The 22,314-nt window shown below is 44.9% G+C and overlaps 6 protein-coding genes and 2 pseudogenes across 8 annotated transcripts; 3 read left to right on the top strand and 5 right to left on the bottom strand.

The window, feature by feature from the left end:
* Window positions 1-8,742: 8,742 nt before the first annotated feature.
* EV420DRAFT_393237 (peptidase C14, caspase domain-containing protein) lies at window positions 8,743-10,139 on the top strand. Its single transcript, XM_060481962.1, has 5 exons — window positions 8,743-8,801; window positions 8,869-9,454; window positions 9,509-9,776; window positions 9,832-9,879; window positions 9,933-10,139. The coding sequence occupies exons 1-5, from the start codon at window positions 8,769-8,771 to the stop codon at window positions 9,961-9,963; spliced, it is 966 nt and encodes a 321-aa protein (XP_060330631.1). The 5' UTR covers window positions 8,743-8,768; the 3' UTR covers window positions 9,964-10,139.
* A 553-nt stretch (window positions 10,140-10,692) lies between these two features.
* Window positions 10,693-10,887, bottom strand: EV420DRAFT_1270498 (uncharacterized protein; the record flags this gene model as incomplete). The annotated part of the gene is made up of 1 exon (XM_060467574.1): window positions 10,693-10,887. One exon carries the CDS (start codon window positions 10,885-10,887, stop codon window positions 10,693-10,695), a length of 195 nt encoding a protein of 64 aa, XP_060330630.1.
* Window positions 10,888-12,785: 1,898 nt separating this feature from the next.
* Window positions 12,786-13,473, bottom strand: EV420DRAFT_1270748 (uncharacterized protein; the record flags this gene model as incomplete). Its single annotated transcript, XM_060467589.1, has 2 exons — window positions 12,786-13,348; window positions 13,398-13,473. The coding sequence occupies 2 exons, from the start codon at window positions 13,471-13,473 to the stop codon at window positions 12,786-12,788; spliced, it is 639 nt and encodes a 212-aa protein (XP_060330629.1).
* A 180-nt stretch (window positions 13,474-13,653) lies between these two features.
* Window positions 13,654-14,654, bottom strand: EV420DRAFT_1234129 (uncharacterized protein; the record flags this gene model as incomplete). Its single annotated transcript, XM_060466564.1, has 2 exons — window positions 13,654-13,956; window positions 14,010-14,654. Coding segments are annotated over 2 exons (948 nt in total), but the record flags the coding sequence as incomplete, so codon positions are not given.
* A 1,802-nt stretch (window positions 14,655-16,456) lies between these two features.
* On the top strand, window positions 16,457-16,817 carry EV420DRAFT_1270489 (uncharacterized protein; the record flags this gene model as incomplete). The annotated part of the gene is made up of 2 exons (XM_060467572.1): window positions 16,457-16,575; window positions 16,631-16,817. 2 exons carry the CDS (start codon window positions 16,457-16,459, stop codon window positions 16,815-16,817), a joined length of 306 nt encoding a protein of 101 aa, XP_060330627.1.
* Window positions 16,818-17,090: 273 nt separating this feature from the next.
* EV420DRAFT_t148 lies at window positions 17,091-17,188 on the bottom strand (annotated as a pseudogene). Its single transcript has one exon. The product of its transcript is annotated as a tRNA-OTHER (tRNA).
* A 2,474-nt stretch (window positions 17,189-19,662) lies between these two features.
* On the top strand, window positions 19,663-19,760 carry EV420DRAFT_t149 (annotated as a pseudogene). The gene has a single exon. The product of its transcript is annotated as a tRNA-OTHER (tRNA).
* A 118-nt stretch (window positions 19,761-19,878) lies between these two features.
* EV420DRAFT_1643227 (uncharacterized protein) lies at window positions 19,879-21,046 on the bottom strand (the record flags this gene model as incomplete). The annotated part of the gene is made up of 5 exons (XM_060477473.1): window positions 19,879-19,896; window positions 19,946-19,974; window positions 20,025-20,751; window positions 20,812-20,874; window positions 20,927-21,046. The coding sequence occupies 5 exons, from the start codon at window positions 21,044-21,046 to the stop codon at window positions 19,879-19,881; spliced, it is 957 nt and encodes a 318-aa protein (XP_060330626.1).
* Between the last annotated feature and the right edge of the window lie 1,268 nt (window positions 21,047-22,314).

Below are 22,314 nucleotides of genomic sequence, written 5' to 3'. Positions count from 1 at the left end.
TATTGCTTGAAAACATATGTCCTAGCATTTAAATTTCAGCTTATCCTATACCTGTAGCAGAGAGAAATGCGCAAATGTCATAACTAGAATCGATTCTGCAAGTGATACAGGAAATACGCGAAAGGCATATTGTTTTCCATTGCGACGTCCGCCTTGCTGATACTACAGAGATAGCGTGTCTGATGAAGCGCATAAAAGACGATTATCGAAAAATAGCCAGGATACATGCTTTACCAGAGGATTCAGTTACCGGTCCATGGAAGCGCCGTGTATTAGGTAAATAATTCCCCTTAAGACACTTTTTCATTACAGCCAGTTGCGCCGTATGGTGCATAGCGGGTACGTACTGGCCGCATAGATTTCGAGACCGTGATTCTTATTATATTCAACGGAAATACGACGACTTCTTGCTAACTGCAGGAAGAATCACTTTACTGAGACCGACAGATGAGATTGGCAGAATATTACGGTGTAACTTCATATTACGTACGCCTAAGTACCTTCTTCGACTCGTGAGATCTCCCAACTCTGTACCGGAATTCGGTGAGATATGCTACAAATTTGATGCGTCGGATGCACAAGCAGGCAGGGATTGAACAGTCTCCGATACGCGTCAAAACTTGACACCATTCAGGATACGCCAGAGTCCGGAGCCGACGACGACGTCTGAGATCTGAGCGCTGAGATACTGGTGATCTCGTTGGTGGCGTTGGTGGCGATAAAGTTCCAGATACCAGCCACCGGTTATTCTTCGTCGGCGAATTACAGCAGATCAGTTACCACACCACCCAAATGGTCCCGTATCTACGACGGTGTGAGAAAAAGCCAATCGAAGAATTGATGAGAGAACGCACCAGCACCGAAAGCAAGCAATCGATCTTCCAGAGCCACAGTTGCGGATGCCCCTCGATTCGTATGATTCTGCCTGAGGAAGGTACCGATGTGAAAACCTGGCTATATATACACCTCATTAGGCGCATACGGGCAGGTCATGGATGGACTTACTGGTGTGGACCATCGCCATTATCCTCAATAGTCTTGGTCCCACCCAACATTACGTCGTTAAGGTTCTTTTCGAAAATGAGATACGCGTTCCCCAAAAAAGCCAACTATATGCACTTTAACGGATGCCAATGAGCGCAGAAAGGCGGGTGGAGATACGCGTACATCTCTTCCATATTTTCCTATAGAGTGCACTAGTCGTGACTGCCATCTTCGTCGTGTCCATGATCATATCAGTCTCGCCGGCAACTTTTATTGCTCTCAATTCTTCCTGAGGTGTGTCTAGTCTAATGTTAGTACTCACGTATATAGGCAGAAGGACTAAAACATACTCTGGTCACCGGAGAAATATACGATTTTTCTTTCGGGGGGTGGTTGCGAATAATCGACAGTCCGGCGAGTTGATATAGAACAACGTAATAAACCCCCACGGTTCTATATCAGCTAGAAGCGGGCAGTAAGATGGGATAGATGACAGCATTGCAAAAGGCTACAACAGAGAGATTGATGAATATCTCGAAGAGGACATCGCAGCACGTACGGATTGTCCAAGTACGCAAGCTTCCTCCTCTGCTACCATGTAACATAGGGAAATATACAGGACGCACAAGTATAAAATCGACAGGACGATCATAAAGCTCCGTTGATGCCCTTCTACCGGTGCTACCCAATCATTGAACGAAGCACTCCTTGAGCGTTGACTGTACCCATACGACCGCTTTTTGGAAGGATATACGACGTTCTAAACGATGTGGTACAACCCGACTATATGCGCCTCAAAGGTGACAGAGAGATGCAGACGGGCAAAGAGATTGTGTATCTGTATCTGCAGCCGCCTATGGGGTATCCTCTGCCAGGGTGATATCTTGCTCTGTGCACCTAAAACTGGGCTTAGGGTCACTCGTCAGCCGCCATGTCCAATGCCGTGGCCTCACCGGGTTATACGTCGTCCTTGTGTTCCGAAGTTGCTAAATATTCTATACCAGCTCGCTCAGGGACCAGATCTGCAGTGTTGCATTTAGTATCTCTCGAATGCTCGATACCCAGGCCGACGCATCTGTCCAGTGAGGTCCGTATCACCAGTTTTCCTTTTCGATGATTGAGCGCTGGGTCAGGGAATAGGTACTGAGCGATGAGCTGGCCATGGCCGAGACGTACAATAGGTCGAGAGGTGCACACTTCAGTGGGATGATGGTAGTGGTAGGAGACTGAGTCGCGTCGGACCTTGAAAATGCCGTTGATCCGCCATCACCACGCCGCGTTGTTGGCTTCCAGTTTTCTAGAACGACCACCGCTTCCAAGGGGGCATATTGACTTCTTCGTAGCGTGATTGCAGGGGACATCACAACTAAATACAACGACAACGACCTCCTCCTCTCCCGCAATGCCCTTACCATGCCCTTGCTCCAGCTGTAGATGTCGCTTTGGATCCCAGACAGTGGGACGGCTACTAGAAGCCACCGAATATACCGACCATTTCAAATACCTAGCGACGAATGACATCCAATTGGATGGGGTGATGTGTAGCTTGATTGCAATGTCCGCAAAAAAGGAGGCATTAGGAAACGAAATCAATCGTCAAATCAATTGTCTCGAGGACTCGATGGATTACTTGGTATCTCTACGAAACAGGACAAACCGGGAGATAGCCGACTACAACAGCACCACCGCTCCTCACCGGCGTCTTCCCAACGACTTACTCTCCAAAATCTTCTTCCAATATCGACCGGATTAGCGACGGCAATAATGTAATCTCTTCTTTGGACCAGCATCGGGCACCGTGGGTTTTTACTATAGTACGCAAACGCTGGTGCGCTATTTCCTTATCCCTTCCTTGTCTAAGCATCAACATCCCACGGGGCAACTACGCCGCAAGGTCGGGAATTTTCCAACATATGCAAGCATTGCCATTACAGCTCCAACCCACCGGTACATGCCTATTATCCGTGACCTAAAGAAGCACCGCGACCCTCTCGACCTCTCACACTCTCGCACTCCTCATCTCATCATTGCCGCGATGGAAGCCACGGCCCACCAACCGCAGTTCCAATTCACTCATACCAAGATCTCTCAGAATTGAGGTACATCTTCTCTTACTAGAAGAGTCCTACCGTAGCCTTTTACGATCTTAGCTGTTGAGCTCGGCGAGCGTTGAACGCAAGCCACGGACAATAATTAGATTACCGATAGTTACCGTATTTGCCCATTTTTTTGTCACGGCATCTCAGCGTCCGGCTATCATCTGTCCACTGAGATGTACGTATACTCTCGTCATATTTCCACAACATCATAACTGACTGTACCTACAGCACTATACCATACTCATATGTACTCTATAGAACCTCGTATTCCTTCTCAAAAGTGTCCATTCTTCGTCTACACCCCGGTCCCCTGCTCAAGATTAGCACCGTTGATATTCACGGAATGCACCAAACTACCTTTCAATTAATCGGCCTCCGTGGCGCTTCCATGCTCAAAAAAGTCGTGAGGTCATCGGTTATCTTGAGCCGTATATCCCTGCACAGTGCGCACACCCCAAACACGACGTCCGAGGTGATAAGAGCACCAGCGAGGAATCGACTACTCATGGCAGATCTCCCTCCCTTGCCTTCCCTCGAGCAAGCTTCGTCCCCTGCTCGTGCGCGAGTAGTAACCTTAGGAGTATCAATGTGACGATGGCTCACGCTACCAGCGCTTACGACGTTGATTCTGCAGGAAACATCTCCGTCGATACCATCCTTTCTCATATCCATTATTCACGGTCCTCTCTCTATTCGGGAGTTAACCATCGCCTCGAATGTCGTTGATGAAGTAAATTGCACTCACCTGCTCAACGAACTCTCGGCTCTCGTGGTTATTGTGCTGCTTACAGAATACGCTCATGCGGTCGTCTTCATCCATGGGCTGTTGGAGATTTCTGATCGTTTTACGGTGCTACACAGACTCGCATCGAAGGGAATAAAATCTGTTGATCCAGCCAGCGTCACCCACATCTGGGCCCCGCAGCCTGGTATCGTTGTGGGGTGGTAGATCAGCTGACAATTATTCGCCCCGTGCACCCTGACAGTCACTGACAGAAGACGGGGCTGTGATTTAAGTACAGCTCTCCACACAGTTGAATAGCGATTGCAGTTGCTGTTAGTAGTATACTGTTAGACGATGTAGACTCGGACATGGGCACCCGACTACCATATACACTACCTGGATCGCTACTCACACTCCAATGGTCGAACAGAATGATAAATCCCTGCCATCGGCATAATTATATTAGATCGTCCACAAACGGTTGCTCCTGATAAAATGAAGCTAGATGAGTAACTTGTGCTTTTCAGGGAAGAGTTCCCAGCTTAGATGGCAGCAGGAGATCAGAAGATAGAAAACGTTGTAAATGCAATCTACAAACCCCATGTTTCCATGAAACGTGTCGGAGACTGACTTATCAGACAATTAACGTTGAAAGGGAATTGAGGGAAGCACAAGTGAGATAAGTACATTAGCATGAGAGTATTCCTACTGCCACTCCGTCATTACGATTCGACACTGAGTAGATACAATTCTGATACATCTATCTTACTCATCTTTTGTGGTAGTACGACAGGTGCCTTCGATGCGAGCGCGGGAACACGATCTCGTAAAATGGCGCACATTTGCACCAGAATAAATCCAATTCAATTTTTCAACTGTCAGGAACACGCGGTAGTGTTGAAGTTTCCGAATTTGCAGGAGATACTTAGTAAGATTATGTCAATACGAACACGTTGAATATCCAAGTAGCATGGATATCTCTATAAAAACCCTCCTCGATTTTAGCGCATTCTCGCCGACATTAACACGTGTCTATCCAAGCCCCTACGCGGTTACATGTCCGGTGCAAAGGAATGGCTAAATATGTGATCCAAGACTTCAGCGTCCCGGAAGATCATACCCATTTATCTCTCTACCTATTTTTGGATACAAAATGATGACAATATCGCCATATACTTCTTCAGACACGATTAGCAATGCTGCTGTTTCAACAGCAGTCAAAGAAACCGTCGGTCGTTACGTCATCGATACCATGCCATCATACCACCCGTCTGTCAGTTCCCGACATCAGCGACCGAGAAATCTATACACTTCTCTCCGAAATATCTCGTCCTAAGGGACGCCTAATGATCTCCATTCTTCATTCCTGCCATCCCGTCGGCATCACCCGAGAAATATAGGAAGAGTACGTAACATCATGTCAATGTCAGGCAGCTCCATTCGATATCTCTTTACAACTGCCCATAAGAACTTGAGAGATCTCCCATCAATATATATCCATGGGAGTTTGACATTGGTGCCCTAGCAGCGTTTCAGGACGAACTTTGCGAGAGAGGTACCAGGGGTCAGGGTTACATTGGAGTATTCACTCAAGCGCTCATTCCCGCTCTCAAGTCGGTTAACTACAAACCAACAGATTACATCCATCTCCTTCAGGATTAACCTTGGATGGTAGACCAGAATACCGTTATCGCTGGAACAAAAAAGGATGCACAAACTTGGTATCAGGTATGACGGTGCCTCTTGTTATTATGTGTATATCCATTGAACTGTTGACACGTATTCAGGATTCCAGTTGCGATAGTACGATGTTGTTGGATGAGTAGTAGGCGCTGGCAACGGGTATCGGGCTGGTATATTTTCCCGTGGACTTAATTGGCCTAGCTGGTACAATAGCCTGAGAAATGAATTCAGACTGAACTAATCTAGCCCGCAATGGTGACTCGTAGTTACAGGGCGCTTCCTCAGAATTCAATATCGGCATGAGCATGGGTGGCGAGGATATCAATACCAGCGACTTGGTTGTTATCAATAACGGGGATGTGCTTAGCCATGAACTAGGCAGATGACTGAAGTGCTAGGCGCTTAATTCTAAGGAATTGAATGAGTACTGTATGATATATGGACCTTAATGCTGCGCACCTTCACGAAATTTCTCAATCGACCCACCTATATGCCGCCGCATTGGAAAATGCAGCAGTCGGTATTCAATCTGTGCTTAGGATTACTGGTTTACGAACTCCAGAACAATGGTAACATGTTGAGTCGACTGTATTCAAGAAATACAGAATGTACAAGAGTCAATGCCCAATGGCCACAGAAAACCCAAACGTCATCCATTCCAAGTTCCGAATCTATGCCTTCTTTAAGCGCCCCGATCTCATCGACACAGCTATGGTGCTACTTCCTGTTTATACAGATGAAAAGAAAAAAATAGCAAGGGAAGTGAAAACAAGTTGATGTGATTCAGTTAATAGAGGATAGGAGGATAGGGTCGGGCAATGCAAGTCCGTCCACGGGAAAGATCGTCGATGGCGTTTCGGAACACCATCACATCGCCTTTGAATCTTTGAAAGTATAATCACAACCGTTATTTCTAGAACAGATCACCGTAGAACTCAGAGCTGTATGGATGAGCCGAAAGGAAGAATCTAGATATTGCAGTAGGTAACATCGTAATAGCGAAGCCTGGTATACATGTACAGTATAATGTGTACTTAGGGTACATCACGTACGAGTTCTTGCCAACGTGAAAACAATGCCAATGAATTCGGGGTTTCCAGCCGGTGTCATTGTCCAGAAGATAAAATGAAAGAGCTGAAAAAATTGATGGTTATAGTCATATGTCGGACTGCTGGACGTGAAAGAAATACATCAATGAGTCGGCGTCATGCAAGATCTTGGCACATACCTCGCGTCTCCTTCATCTGAATAGTTTCCTTCAAAACATGAAGACAGCAGGTCTTATTCGGCTATAGCGCCCCAAGTTTTTTCTTTTCCTCACCGGCACAGCCGTAGAACAACGAAAGCAAGCTTCGATTTTGTCCATGGCCTTACAATGGTGGAGAGGATGGATCGGGATGGCGTTGGACTCCATGCGCATTCAGGGGAGGATATACTCAAGGCTTGGATTGAGATGAAGCCTTGGAGCTGATAATTCGCAGGGAAGTCGCTTCGCCTCCCAAGTCTTTGTACTAGCTGTCACTGTAATAAAATCGTCATCCAAAAGCCGGTGCGATGTACATCGAAGGCGGTGTATGTGTGTATCACTGTGCAGCGACTCCTTTACCTATTTCATCGACATGAATCCCCAAAATCGAGGGCTTAGCACGTCGGGCGTTGGGTTCAAGGTCACGATGGCATTCCTCGTTTTGGCATTGTTTGTCTCCACCCTTAGGTCTGGCGAGACTTTCCGCAACAAGGCTTGCATTGTATTCTAGAGTCATAGCCTGAGAATTTCAACTTTCTATATTAGTGGCTTGATATTCTCATCTATTTCACTTTCACTAAATAACTCATGACTTAAAAAAGCGTCACTCAATGGCTTTGACACATCCGTGTTTCAAGCAAGGGAGTTCGTACATGAGCCTGCTAAACTACTCTACCATTACAATTTTGGTGATGTGAATGGCATAAAATCTTCACAAGCTATCGGATGAATGAGCGTCTATCTAACATAACATATAAGTTACGGGTTTCTATTGGGCCGTTCATATCTCCATCCTTTCTCAGGTTAGCCTGTGGTGAACGATTCGGCTCCTTCCTTGCAACATGGAGATAAAAGACCTTGTTTGTTTTATTCTAAGCCGTGAGTCATAGTAACAGTCTGTCACTGTTGCGGCTGCAATCTAAATCAAATCTAAATTTATCTTATTTGTAGCAGAATCTTTAGGGCATCAATCTCTCCTCTTCGCTCATCCTTCGACTCTCAGTAGTCCGGACATTCAACAAAGAATGAATTGGCGGCGTCATTCTGGGGTCGTACATTCCCGTTGCTGATCCTGTGCTCATATGGAGACTTCCGGTTAGATCGCTCTACCCTCGCATCACGATAGCTTCTTATTCTTCAGGGCCGAAGATCATTAGTGTACATACTACCTGTCAAAGTCCCTTTAACGTCATAGTGGGTTTCGGCCAAATTTATCCAGGTTCGCAGGTTCGCAGGAGCTTTTCAAGATCCAATTAGGATCTCCAAATCTTAGCGTCTCAAACTAGACAGATCCACGACTGGGAATCTCTGCCATACCCATACATACGGTGGATATGGATAACATATATACGGTGCCATATTTGGACTGTTGTCGCACAAGAACATAAAATTTAAAATTGTGTTTGTACACGGTGAGTGCTATAAATCAAATTATTTTAATAATAAAACTTACCTACTCCATTTCTGTTGTCCAATATGAGCCCCGTATACTCTGTACGGCATGGATGTGGTACAGCATATGAGCAAAGTTCGTACCATACCTTAGGATCTTTTTCTATATGGCTGACCCATAACTCGTATAGCCGTAATGGTGTAAGGTACGGTAGACCTGAATACATTGTCTTTACATGAATCTGAATCTGACGAACCTACCAAGTTCACCATATTCAACGATCTCATCGAATCTTAACAGTTATGCAGCATTCTGCATTTCATGTTTGTGAGGTAATTCCCGAACAAAGGGAAGGCGGAATCGAAATAATGCATATGAATACATATTCGTATTCAATGGCCTTCCCCAAGCCTCTCCGACCGATTTTTGCGGTAGCGCTTCCTTGCGATAAATCAATCACAAGAATAATGTATTCTACTACCTCTAAATGGATTAGCAGCGCTGGAAGTGGACTTTGGGGTTGGAATTAACGTATCTGTGTCTCCATACGACACTCCTACTATGTCAAATACAAAGGTACTCAGTATTTAAATCTCCAAGTATCCGGTGAACTGTTCTACAGAAGCCCAGTTTTCCGACATGGGAACCACTCCACCCAAAGACCAGCTGTCTGTATGTACACATCCCTAGTTATCAACGTCGATGCTATAGTACTGACACACTGCATTTCAAATGCTAGCCAAAACCCGACCATGACTCTCGATTTTGGGCGGTACTAATCGGTATCGACGGATATTTGGATACTCCTCAATTATCCGGATGTGTTGCCGATGCGAATGCAATGAAGGAATACTTGAAGGGGACCCTACACGTCCCGAACAATCACATCGAGTGCCTTCTCCGTCCCCAAGATGGCGAATGCATCGGCAAGGATCCCACCCGCGAGAATATCATTAACACCCTTCTCGCTTTATCTACGCTTAAGGAAAAGGAAAAGGAAATCAGCAATATTATCATCTACTTTGCCGGACACGGTTCAATCTACCTTAACTCAGATTATTACGACGAGGGGACCATCCAATACTATGGTTCCAGTCTGGCTCTATGCCCCTCTGACCGCGGCACACCCGATAATAATGGCAACGGGACCATCCACGACATTGGCGACCGGTTGATAAACGACATTCTCTCCGAAATCTCTGAAGATGTTCATATCACCGTCATTCTCGACTGCTGTCATTCCTCAGGTATCACACAAGGAATACCTGGTGCCATCGAGCCCGGAGAAGAGAAGCGTAAAGCACCCCTCTCCGGGGATACAAACGGTAATCCATCCTTCGAGTCTAACCCCAGAAATGAGCTTACATCGCCATATGTAGGACAGCGCCATACCACCCGGCTGCAGTCTACACTTGAAGCTATGTTCCAATTCGACAAGGGAGGCCCCAAATGTGGGGATTTTCAGAACCGCATATCTGACAACTGGGTTCCTAAAATGGGGTCTCATGTCCTTTTGGCGGCATGTCAAGGGTATCAGCAGGCGAAGGAGATAAAGAAGGAGGACGTTTCCAGGGGGGTTTTCACGAAGGCACTCATTGAGGTTCTCGAGTCAAAGGAATGGAAAGAAAAAGAATTGAAAGGAAAGACGTATGATGCCCTCATTGGTCAGTTGAATGACCACAAGTTGAAGGACGAGAAACAGACGTCAATCGCCATTGGGGAACGTAAGAACACACAACTTTGGTCCCAGGTACGACAGTACTTCTTTTATTCTGTGATCTTACGAGTCTGACATACATACAGGAGGAGCCGCCTAAAGACAGCTGAAGGATAGCTGTCTTGACGCCGAGAATTCAGAAGGATTTTGACGACGGATCCGGCGTTCAACACAACGGAAATCCGCTCTAGTTTCAATATAGTATGATAGAAGATGTACGAAGAGGTAAACATAGCCATCTATGATTCTGTAAAGTAAGAGGGGCCCAAATGCAAGGCAAACAATTCCTATCATAGGTGAAACGGGTAAAACTTGAACATCAAGTTACTACGATAAAATGCACTTCACATACTGACAACAGAGAGACGGACTATCACCGTTATTTTCCCACCGTACACTTCGGTGCATTGTATCACAATGCTCGCCTTCTCCGATGGGCGCGAAAAGCAGCGATAGAATCTATTTTCTAAGTTCGCAAAATCTGACTATATGCACTATTAGACGGCCAGGGACACACGTACCGTCACTTCTTTCAGGGAGTATCGACATGAGGATAACAGCGCACCTACGCTATCGTCTAAATGGTGTTCTTGCGATATTTTTCCCATTATCGACGAAACCTTCGCCGTTCCATCCCAATTCTACCCTTTCTTCTCATATGACACCAGCCGCTACCGTGGGAGGGGATCTACGTCGGAATTGCAAGATATGGGCTGAATTCGTCTTGTTGCGGTTGAGCTTTTTTAAAACTGGACGGTTGAGTTGCAGCAAAAGATTCCTAGTCGAACCCTGACACGGGAAATCTTGGGTTGATATTTGAGAGGCACTCATGAGCTCTGCTGTGAGTTAAACGACGTGAACTGGAATGTGCAGGGACTCGTCGCGACTGCAAGCCTGGAAGTAAGCAAAGATGCGATGATAGAGCTCGATCGGAGGAGGGATTGGTGTCTGCCGCAGAGCATAACGACCGTCGAGGATTGGTGTGACACCGCCTTGGTAGTCGAGATAGTTGGTTGATTTAGCGCATTTGGATGGAGCCATGATATGGGCGTAATAGCGTGCAAAAAATCCGATGAACGCAAGTTAGGTTTTTCCCAGTCACAGGTTACTTTTAAGTGCGCAAGTTCACGCCCGCACCGCAAGTTAAGTGTTTTCCTATAGTGATATACTCATCAGCATCAGTTGTTACCATAGATCTCTGAATAAGATCTGGGGAGTGGGTTTGGAGCGGGACGAGGTGGCTCCTGAACCGGCCGACATTATTTCGGTGCTTGACACCAGTCATTCAGCTATTGCCATACTAATGGCCCAAATTCGTCTAGCGTATTCATCTTTACCTACTTCCCCATCGCTTATTCAATGATGAATTCAGATTACATGTCCCTTCGGTGTTTGATCTCTGGATTCAAAGTTGCTCAGTCTGGACAGTCCACTGACTCCCTTATAGATCTGAATGCTCGGAGTACTGCAAGACAGCGATAGATCGAGCTCAATTGGGCGTACTGAGAACGACATTTTAGAGAGTTCAAGGGTTCACCACATGGCCTGCTGAACGGCGTAGGTACCATATTCCTTCCCAGAATGTTAGTTTTCATATGGTTCATAACCAATGTCAGGTGTCCGGACGACTGGACAGAAATTTGTATATCACAGCCCAGGCCTTACTTATTCTAAAGCTATAACCAATAGCAAACTTGCGAAAAAAAATTACTAACTTGCGGAACAATACAAGCGAACTTGGTGGCTAATAACCAACTTGCGACCGGAAAAATGCAACTTGTGCCTACGTGAATTTTTGCATGATATTACGCCCATACCATGACACCACATTTTTGAAGACGATGTCGAGCTTTGCATGTGCAGAATTAATCAGATCATGTTTCAGGATAGTGAAGACCGACGCACTTTTACCCAGCACCTCAAGGACATCATGTTGCTCTGCAAGCTTGCCTTGCGCAATGTCGTTGTTCGTTCCATAGGAGTAATGTCAGCAACAATGGCAGTCATTATTGCCTGATGATGGTTATCACTCGTGAGCAACGCATCGTGGACTAATTCTGTGTCTATTATTTCGTCACAGAATCCATCCAGTCGACAATTGTTATCCAGCAGACGGCCCCGCAGGTCAGCGGACCCTACACGAATCGGATTTAGGTGCTCACGTGGCTTTTGGAGCATGAAAAAATAGGAACGATCACAGCAGAGATGACGGTACCTTCCACAGGAATATACTCTCCTCAGAGATCTGCTTTTCGGCAGCCAATGTTTCCTTTACATGAGCACACAAAGCATCATCCACGACTTCTACAGAGATAGTGCCTTCAGGGACACAGTTGTCCTTGTACGAATAAATGGAGATCTGTACTGGCATGAGCGTCACACCGGGAATATAGAAATTTAAACTCGTTTTATTGTTATGTAGATACATGAGATTTAGAAACAATAAATTTGTTTCCTTAAACTATATATACTATCAAAGGTTCAAGGAGAGCCTAAATTAGACCCGCAACAGAAGGTTTAACACCTGCTTTCGGGACGCTCGGAAACATACGTGTAAAATAGCCCAAGACTTTTGCCGAAATCACTCATTCAGGATCACATTTCAGGGGCAGCGAAACCCTATCATATAGATGATGTCAGAATTGGCACCAAAAGCAATAACTCTGACCCGGATTTCAGGTGCTCGGAAAACAATGGTAGCAAAGAAGATTTTTGCAAATGGTAAATATGCCCTGAAATCTTAAATTTAGGTGTACTTTAAATGCAGCCTATGCTCAGAATAAGCTGGATATCGGCTGAGCTTATGTCCAGCCCCCCGCTGTGTCCGATGGCGGAAATGAAATACAGGTTACATTGTTATAACTATATTATAATATTATAATGCGCCAGCGTACTCTAATCTTGCCAATGATATTAGTCCTACGACAGGCGAGTGAGTCTCATGGAAATAGTGAGATGAGAAAGCCTACCCTGCACAGATCAATGATAATGGCACGTTCATGTGAGAACTCGTACCGAGCAACATGCGACCGAATTTGACTCGGATGTATCGAATCCAAAGGGCCATCTACCATTTTTGAAGAATATGTTGTAGCAGGAAAGTCCACATAGCGCTTGAAGGGATCAAATTTGGTGACAGGAAGAGGCGCTTGATGCTTGATTGTGAATAAGACTTGTCCACTTTCCGTTTTGATCTCTTGAATGGATCCCACCACAAGATCTTGTGGCTTCGTTGTAGGGTAATATGCAACAAGGCTTCCCCCGAGATGTGTTGATTGGTGGGAAAATGTAACTCCGCGATAAGTATAGTAGGCATGCGATAATTGTCTCACCGATGGGGGATCAGCAGTGAACGTTGTTTCTTGTTGGTTCTTTGGAGGCAAAGCTTTGTCAAAAAGAATCTTGAACTGCCATATCAACTGAGGACAATTAGGCCTATTGAGGTGGCGGCGAAGATTAGCACCCCTCAGGAATGACTGCAGGATTGTCTTTTCCAAGTCACCTAATTTAATCTGAGATCGATCTTTAAGCAAGAGAAAGGAATCACGTACCACCGACATGGTTATTTGTATGCGTCTTCTGCAGGGTCCCGATCAGCCGCTCAAAGGGAAAACACCACCAAGACATGACAGGTCCAAATGCGAGGATAAAATCGTACAGATGGAAGGCCACGTGAATGTTTGGTCTCTTGTGATGATTCTTTGTATGTGGGTGAACTGAATATAGGCCATCAACCCAATGTTTCAGCATTGTCCTGTATGTTGTTGCTCGGCCAAGGTTCATTGTGTAGCGACAGACAATAGTCACGGCTTGAAAGAGCGCCATGGTATGGTCCAGAACTTCGAGAGATCTAGAACCCTCTGCCAGTGAATGACCATCGTCGTCACCCCATAGTGTAACGAGAGCGATAGGAAGGTAAATGGTGCTCAGCGTACGCCATTCATCTGCCTTGATGGTACCTGCCAATGCGACTCCATAATTAGCGGGGACAGAATTGATCCATGATGGAGTCGCAGTATCCTTGATGACTGCTTGGATGTGCTCAATGGTTGCCTTATCAACAGATCGTACATTGTGGATTTCGCCCAATGTCATGCATTGTTTAAGACGCTAATGTTGAGATCAGCAACACAGAATTAGGGACAAGATATTTTAAAATGCACCCATTCGATGAGTAAATCTATGAGATCATCTTTTGCTGATACCTCAACTTGCTTCCAAGAGCCCTTAACTTTCTTTCTGTATGTCCTTGGTAAGTTGAGTGTGCGACAGACAAATTTGAGGGGTGAAGCATTCTTCTGTTTCAACTTTGCACCTAGCTGTTCGACCATAATGTCTACAGTGTCTCTGTCTTCAAGCGGCAGTCCGTCTCCTAGTGGAAGTTCCAACATCCTGTGGATGTGGCCAATATGAGAGATTTCCTTATCATGCTTCATGGGGCATTGCAGATCGGTGGTTGTGTCCAAAGAATACTTGATCCAGGGGTAATCGAAAGTGGGGACCATTTTTCTCGCTTTACCCACCTTGTTAATATCAATTTCCAAAACATGAAGGCAATGATAATGAACAAGACCCTCCAAGACACAGTGCATACTGTCGATAACAAGCATTTGAGTAGAATCCCAATACGGCAATCTCCACAGCTCAGACCAGCATACACCATGATCCTTGAACAGCTTTTCTCGCTCTGTTGATGTCAAAGCATCCCTCCATGCCTCGGCACAATGCTGCATTTCATGAGCATCTCTATGACACCATTTGTGGAAACAGGTATCGTACATGGTCGAGATGCCATATCCTTCACAGACTGTACAATACCAGTGTGATGCATGGCTGGCAGTACCTGATACTTTGTGAGCCGCAAGCAAATCATTCACAGACAAGATAACAGCAAGTTCAACATCACGACCGTCTGGTCTGGAAGCTGTTTGAGAGATGTGAATGCCACATTCCCATGCAATCTTGCAGATGTCGATCAATGGCCGGATGAAGTTGGAGATGGTATCAACATCAGGCTCATCAGGACCAGCTATGATACCAGCCAGAAAGATATGTTCGGGACGATAATGAATCTCTTCTGGAAGGTTCAGATTGGCCATCGAGATAAGCCCGATCGAGTCATGGTTTCCCCATTTCCTTGTTCTGTTAGGATTGAAGAAGTCCACTTGCAGTGCAAAAGCCAGGTGGACTTTATCACCTCGATCAATGAAAAGCCTCTGACCATCAGGGCCTTTGAAGTGGCGCATGAACTCAGCCTGAAAAACATTTGTAATGTTTCGATTCAGGTCGGAAGGCTGCTGAAGTGAGTGTAGAGCTTGGTCGCAAGCCGCATCGCACAAGTTTTCTAGCTGGGAGTCAGCAAGAGTACGCGCAATATAATCCTCCAATGAGGCCATTAGGAACAGCTTCCTCGGTTTACCATCACTTTTCAGCAGACCCGCATGGCAAGAGGAACGTCCCGACGATCCAGGGATCATGTTCTGGCAATGAGTCAGATAGGAGGGATGGGATGAAAGAGTAGTGGTATATGTTGGTTTGTAGCAGCTGTTACAGTCTGGACATACAGCATACATCATGGTACAGCCATCGATATTCATTGCCTTCAAAGCAGTATAAAGGCTAGATGGCATTTGGTTCAGAATAGTGTCTTGATTTGTGTCAAGGATAGAATTACCATCGGAATCCTTGTTAGTCAGGTTCATTGCCATCGCTCCTGACACAAGCAAGAGCATCGTCTGAATAGCGAGATTACAAAATCCTTCTGCAAAACCCCCAATGACATGGCATATGACACCAAACAGCATTACAAGCTGCACACACCTGTAAGGTAGAGGCCATCCATTTCCATCACGTGTTATGTAAGCAGATTTCCTTGACTTTTCGACCTGCATCTCTTCCACCACGTCGGGGTACTGACTGAAAATACTGCCAGAGGATGATGAAGAGATGTATATAGAACATTTCCCTGAAGCTACTTTCTTAATATATATATTAATGATAGAGCAGTAACAAATTTAAGATAAAAAATTTCAGGGCATTTTCTGAATGTTCCCAAGTCATTTTCCGGCCATTTGGAGTCATCTCGAAAAAATGATGTCGAAGAATTTGTCCAGTCACGTGATCACGTAAGCTACCTGTTCGACGCGCCGCGAGCTCATTTTTCGCAGTCATTTTGGTCTCTAATTGCTACAAAACGATGCCTATGAAGTCAAAAGCAACGAGAGCACGAATTTTGAACCTCCGTGGGGCCGCTGCCCAGTCTCGTTCCGTCAGAATTCAAGATGTCCTTGAAGAACTTGGAGAAGCTGATGTGATGCATGCCAAGGACATTCACCACTGCGATAGCAATCACTCCCAGCATTCACATGCACCAGAAGATGGCGCATTGACATGGTCTTTTGATCTCGGAGATCAGCTGCCAGATTTCGAGGTGGATGAGGAAACTGGCAGTGATGAGTTCATAGAAATTGACGAGATTCAGACAGAGGAGGAGCTCGGGAGTTGGACAGTTTTCCTGGAAAAGGCACAAGAGGCAGTGAGAGAGGAAGAGAGGGAGAGAGAGAACAGCCGGAAAAGAAGAACACCATCTTGTGAATGTAACTTCATAGAGATGTACTGGGGTGCAGCCAAGTACCACTACCGCAGTTCTCCTCGGACAACCAACATCGATGAAATGGAGAAAAACATGATAGCATGCCTTGATGATGTTCCGCACTTACAGATCATTCGGTGAGTGGGTTCTATTTATATATATATTGATCTCTATGCTAAATCTCATAAATAGCTATGCCAATCGCTCTGCCCGTTTCATTTCAGCATATTATTATGGACTTAGTGGTGTGGATGCAGTTTGGGCTGCCAGAAAGTATGCTGGACATAGGATTCTCCCTCTGGACATACTTGCAGATATAAGGGAGTTTGTTGAGAGTCGGGAACGGTCTCAAAGGGAGCGAGAGGCAGCGAGAAAGTAATATATTTCCTATTAATGAAGACGTGTCCTATTCAAGCTCACGATTTTGTCCTCACGTGATCTGCTGACAAATGCTTACATAACACGTGATGGAAATGGATGGCCTCTACCTTAGCTGCTACTTTGATGCATCAAACACTGTTAGTTGACAGTTAATTGTGATACATCAGGAGTGTCAGTTTACATCCAGCCCATATACAGTAATTCCATCAGAATGACAAAGTGGCTTAGTAAGCTTCTCAATCTGTGTCAATGATGGCATCATTAGAAAAGAGGGCAATTCTGGGAATTGAACCCGGGACCTCAAAAATAAATCCAATAATGTCACATGACTTTCTCGAGCAGACATGCTAACCACTACACCATACTGGCATTACATATATATCTTTTCATCTCTATATATACCCTCCCTCCCTTAACATTTATGACCTCATATTGATGCCCTCCCTTTGCTCCGCTCTGGTGCGCTCTTTTGCCTTTTTAGGCTCCCCAAATCAGCCCATCAATTTGGCTGGATCCAGTGGCAGTGCCGCATTTTTAATACCCAAAATAGGGGCTATTTTCCGGTCAAAATAGCTATTGGGCTATTCTCAGGCTACTGGCTGGGCCAGGGGATGGCACTATAATCTGTATAGACATAAACAACATAAAATAGAGCCCTCTAATGATGCATAGGAGCCCTGGATAGTGGGATAAAAGGGTAATATAATGAAAATCGCATAAATATTCGCTTTTGGGGGCTGCTGCATGCATTGGATCGGCTGGAGGACTTCACCAATCAATTCCCTGACCTTGAAAACACCCAAACGACCCCTCCACAGTACTTTTGGCACACTTTATTCCTGGAGATAAACGAAAATATTCGCTTTTTAGGGTGCAGCATGCTCCAGATCGCTTTGAAAACATTACCAGTCGATTCCTATGCTATAAAAAACCCTATAATACATCCTCCTTCGTAATATAGGTCCAGTATAATACAGTATAAAAGGGGGTATTAGGGGGCATACATCGCTTATTTTGTTTTTCGCACTTCGGATGGCCTGGGGAGCATCACCAATGGATTCCCTGATATTAAAAACCCCAAAAAGACTCCAGCCTTTATTTATAGGGTCTCAAAAACGACAGAAATAATGATATTACAGTTTAGGAGGAGCACATGTAATAAATCCTATTTCTGGGCTTCGGACCACTTCGGAGTTTTGTCTATTGTGTTTATTGACCTGAATAACACTCAAATGACCCCACAGGACAAAGGAAACCATCAGAAATACGTGATAAAAAGAGTAATAGGGGGATGGAGGAGACATACCTTATATTTCGCATTTCTAATAGTTAGGGAGGGTATTCTTGTTATATAACAGGCTATATATATTGTACAATGGTGTGTATGAAGCCCCATGGATATCTGAAATGTATTGAATGAGATATGAGCAGATCATTCTGTAAAACAGGGGGAGCACATCCCATATTTCGATGTTCTGCTCATTCTATGGCCTGGGGACTATCAGAATCGGATTCCTTGACCCAAAAAACAGTAGGGCCACCTATCATCCATGGTATTCAGATGTTCAAACTCCGAAGTACAAGATGTTCTCTCATTTGTTACTTATATTGTCCTGTAGCTACATATGGCTGTATGTGTTATCTGGGTAAAATGGCTCCTATGGATGATAGGTGGCCCTACTGTTTTTTGGGTCAAGGAATCCGATTCTGATAGTCCCCAGGCCATAGAATGAGCAGAACATCGAAATATGGGATGTGCTCCCCCTGTTTTACAGAATGATCTGCTCATATCTCATTCAATACATTTCAGATATCCATGGGGCTTCATACACACCATTGTACAATATATATAGCCTGTTATATAACAAGAATACCCTCCCTAACTATTAGAAATGCGAAATATAAGGTATGTCTCCTCCATCCCCCTATTACTCTTTTTATCACGTATTTCTGATGGTTTCCTTTGTCCTGTGGGGTCATTTGAGTGTTATTCAGGTCAATAAACACAATAGACAAAACTCCGAAGTGGTCCGAAGCCCAGAAATAGGATTTATTACATGTGCTCCTCCTAAACTGTAATATCATTATTTCTGTCGTTTTTGAGACCCTATAAATAAAGGCTGGAGTCTTTTTGGGGTTTTTAATATCAGGGAATCCATTGGTGATGCTCCCCAGGCCATCCGAAGTGCGAAAAACAAAATAAGCGATGTATGCCCCCTAATACCCCCTTTTATACTGTATTATACTGGACCTATATTACGAAGGAGGATGTATTATAGGGTTTTTTATAGCATAGGAATCGACTGGTAATGTTTTCAAAGCGATCTGGAGCATGCTGCACCCTAAAAAGCGAATATTTTCGTTTATCTCCAGGAATAAAGTGTGCCAAAAGTACTGTGGAGGGGTCGTTTGGGTGTTTTCAAGGTCAGGGAATTGATTGGTGAAGTCCTCCAGCCGATCCAATGCATGCAGCAGCCCCCAAAAGCGAATATTTATGCGATTTTCATTATATTACCCTTTTATCCCACTATCCAGGGCTCCTATGCATCATTAGAGGGCTCTATTTTATGTTGTTTATGTCTATACAGATTATAGTGCCATCCCCTGGCCCAGCCAGTAGCCTGAGAATAGCCCAATAGCTATTTTGACCGGAAAATAGCCCCTATTTTGGGTATTAAAAATGCGGCACTGCCACTGGATCCAGCCAAATTGATGGGCTGATTTGGGGAGCCTAAAAAGGCAAAAGAGCGCACCAGAGCGGAGCAAAGGGAGGGCATCAATATGAGGTCATAAATGTTAAGGGAGGGAGGGTATATATAGAGATGAAAAGATATATATGTAATGCCAGTATGGTGTAGTGGTTAGCATGTCTGCTCGAGAAAGTCATGTGACATTATTGGATTTATTTTTGAGGTCCCGGGTTCAATTCCCAGAATTGCCCTCTTTTCTAATGATGCCATCATTGACACAGATTGAGAAGCTTACTAAGCCACTTTGTCATTCTGATGGAATTACTGTATATGGGCTGGATGTAAACTGACACTCCTGATGTATCACAATTAACTGTCAACTAACACCTTTCAAACAGAAATCTAGCAGACCAGGCTGCTGCACAAGTCCACGTACCTTTTCCAAGGGGTGCACAAATACATAACCTTTGACGGGTTTAGTTTGAACAGTAAAGAAAAGTAACGAGACAGCTCACCGGCATCATACTCCAGCGGTTTCACAGGTGTTTCAACCTCAGGAAGATGTGCATCGTATATTTGAAGAATGTTGTCTATCTGCCGGAGTACGTTAACAACATCGGCTTTCCGGCCATGCAAAACATTCTTGTGTCCATATTTAACTCGAGAGAGGGATTCGCATAAATTTTTTAGATTGAGATCCACTGCTTTCAGCTGCTCCCTCCTATCAGAGACCTGGCTAGTATCCTGGGTATCCACCTCATGCCATGAGCGAAGTCTATCGAGAAGAAGCTTAGCCTCATCCTCGATGCACTCAATGATATTCTCTGCATGAGTGAGAGGTGCTGGGGTTGGGTGACGGGCCGCCAACGCGGCTGAACATGGTATCGCTTGTCTTTGCCATGTCCTAGGCGAGCGCAATGGATGTGCCATAGGTTTTGAAGTAGGATTGGCGGGAGAAGAGTTGGAACATGTTTGTAGCGGGTTCAAAGCCTCGTTCGCAACAGCGGAAATGCTATTTTGAGTGTCGTTGATAGATACCTTTTTAAATTTACTAGGTATATCTCCTTCGTGAGATGACTGGAACTCGCGCCGTGACGACCAGAGCTTGCTCGACTGATCTCTCGCATTAGGACCCTCATCAGTCAGAGTAAGGGCGACCAGCCTATCAGCCAGCCCATGCTCTTCGGGGACATCACTTGACATTCCAAGAGGTACCATGTGGACAACTTCATCGGAGGCAGTCTGAACAGAGAGTATTATTAAGATAGTGTTCAAAGTACATAAATGCGAGGGCAATCTTACACGAGAATTCCCGCTGGCCATGTTCGACACTTGTTCACGATTGGCAGACCCATCTCTGCCGTTCTGTATATGCAATGTCAGTTCATGAGTTACGATGAGAAAGGAGAACGAATACCCTCTTCAAAATCTTTAACTCGAGCAGGTGAGCCACCAATTTTTGTTTGGACTCAAGCTCATGCCCATCAGGAAAAAGAAGACATGTACAAGACGGCATAATGACAAGCAGAATGCCCATGGTGTTATATTCGACATGCAACACCAAGTAGAACACCGAAAATTGCGTGAAGAATAGATCTCAGAGTATGACGCTGAATAGAGCACCGGGCTAGGTGAAGCACCAAAAGTAAAGTGAAAGCGTCTACTATACTCAGCGTACTATGCTGAGTAGAGATGTAGGAAGGAAATGGGTTTGGAAAGAAAGAGTGTTGGACCATGCATCACATTTAAGAGGAAGAAGAACAATAAGGCTGACGACATAATCAGCCTATAGCACAATAGTCTTTATTCACCTGCATACCACATGGGAAAACAAAAGGCAACTGTAGAAGGGGCAGAGAAAGAGATATGTCCTGAAATAATGACCTTTCATTCATCTGCATACCACGCTGATGAATGAAGCTAAGAACCGACATGCGTTGGCAATTGAAATTCGATGCCGATTCAAGGTCACATGATTTGTGCCGGCTATCTAGTAGCACATCATTTAGCTTACACTGTATATCCCAGATTACCTGTCAGACAGGAATGCAGTTAACACATATAATTATTGTACAATGAATGTAAAGTACTTGTATTTATATTGATATTTACCATGTAATAATAGAGTTCAAAAACAAACCGGTGATATGCCTGGTATCAGGCTACCCATAGATTTTGCGATTTTACATCAGTTTATGCAATCTACAAGCGGTACAGAGAGCTACAGTGGAGGCTTCGTGCTGGTAGCTAAATACTACATAAAGAATGAAAGCACGGCAGTACAGAATGGACTTAGAAACGACGTCTCGAAGAGTCAATTCTACCAGCCATCAACACGCCAAGCTAAGCCCCACCTAAACAAGACTATTACAGTCAAATCTCGGGGACTCGTCTGTATGAAGTATAAAAACCAAGAAGTTGAAGAATGGAATGAACTAGATGCCTCGTCACCTCGACGAGTAGAAAGAACCTGTCAAGAAAAATTGCTAAGTTGAGAAACAGATCAGCTTTCGAGATCAACTCAGGCTAGGAAAGGAATAACCTTGGAAGAATGAATAGCCACGTTGGGTACTGAGATGACCGACCTTGATCATGCAGTGATCAACAGAATATAATCTCAGACCTGCAGTCGATCGCGATCGGTGGTTACATCCTCGAGATCCTGCACATACCGCAGTATTCCATACATACGGTGTGCGGCAAGCCTTGCAGACGGAAGAAGGAGCACCCACGGACTAGTAGGGCACTCCTCGGCGACAGAATAACCCGGCGCAGTCGCGTCGAACTGAATAGAAACTACGGAAT

Source organism: Desarmillaria tabescens (assembly GCF_030435595.1).
Source record: "Desarmillaria tabescens strain CCBAS 213 chromosome Unknown EV420scaffold_18, whole genome shotgun sequence".
In the NCBI taxonomy this organism is placed as follows: domain Eukaryota; kingdom Fungi; phylum Basidiomycota; class Agaricomycetes; order Agaricales; family Physalacriaceae; genus Desarmillaria; species Desarmillaria tabescens.
This window is presented reverse-complemented; position numbering and strand designations above follow the sequence as displayed.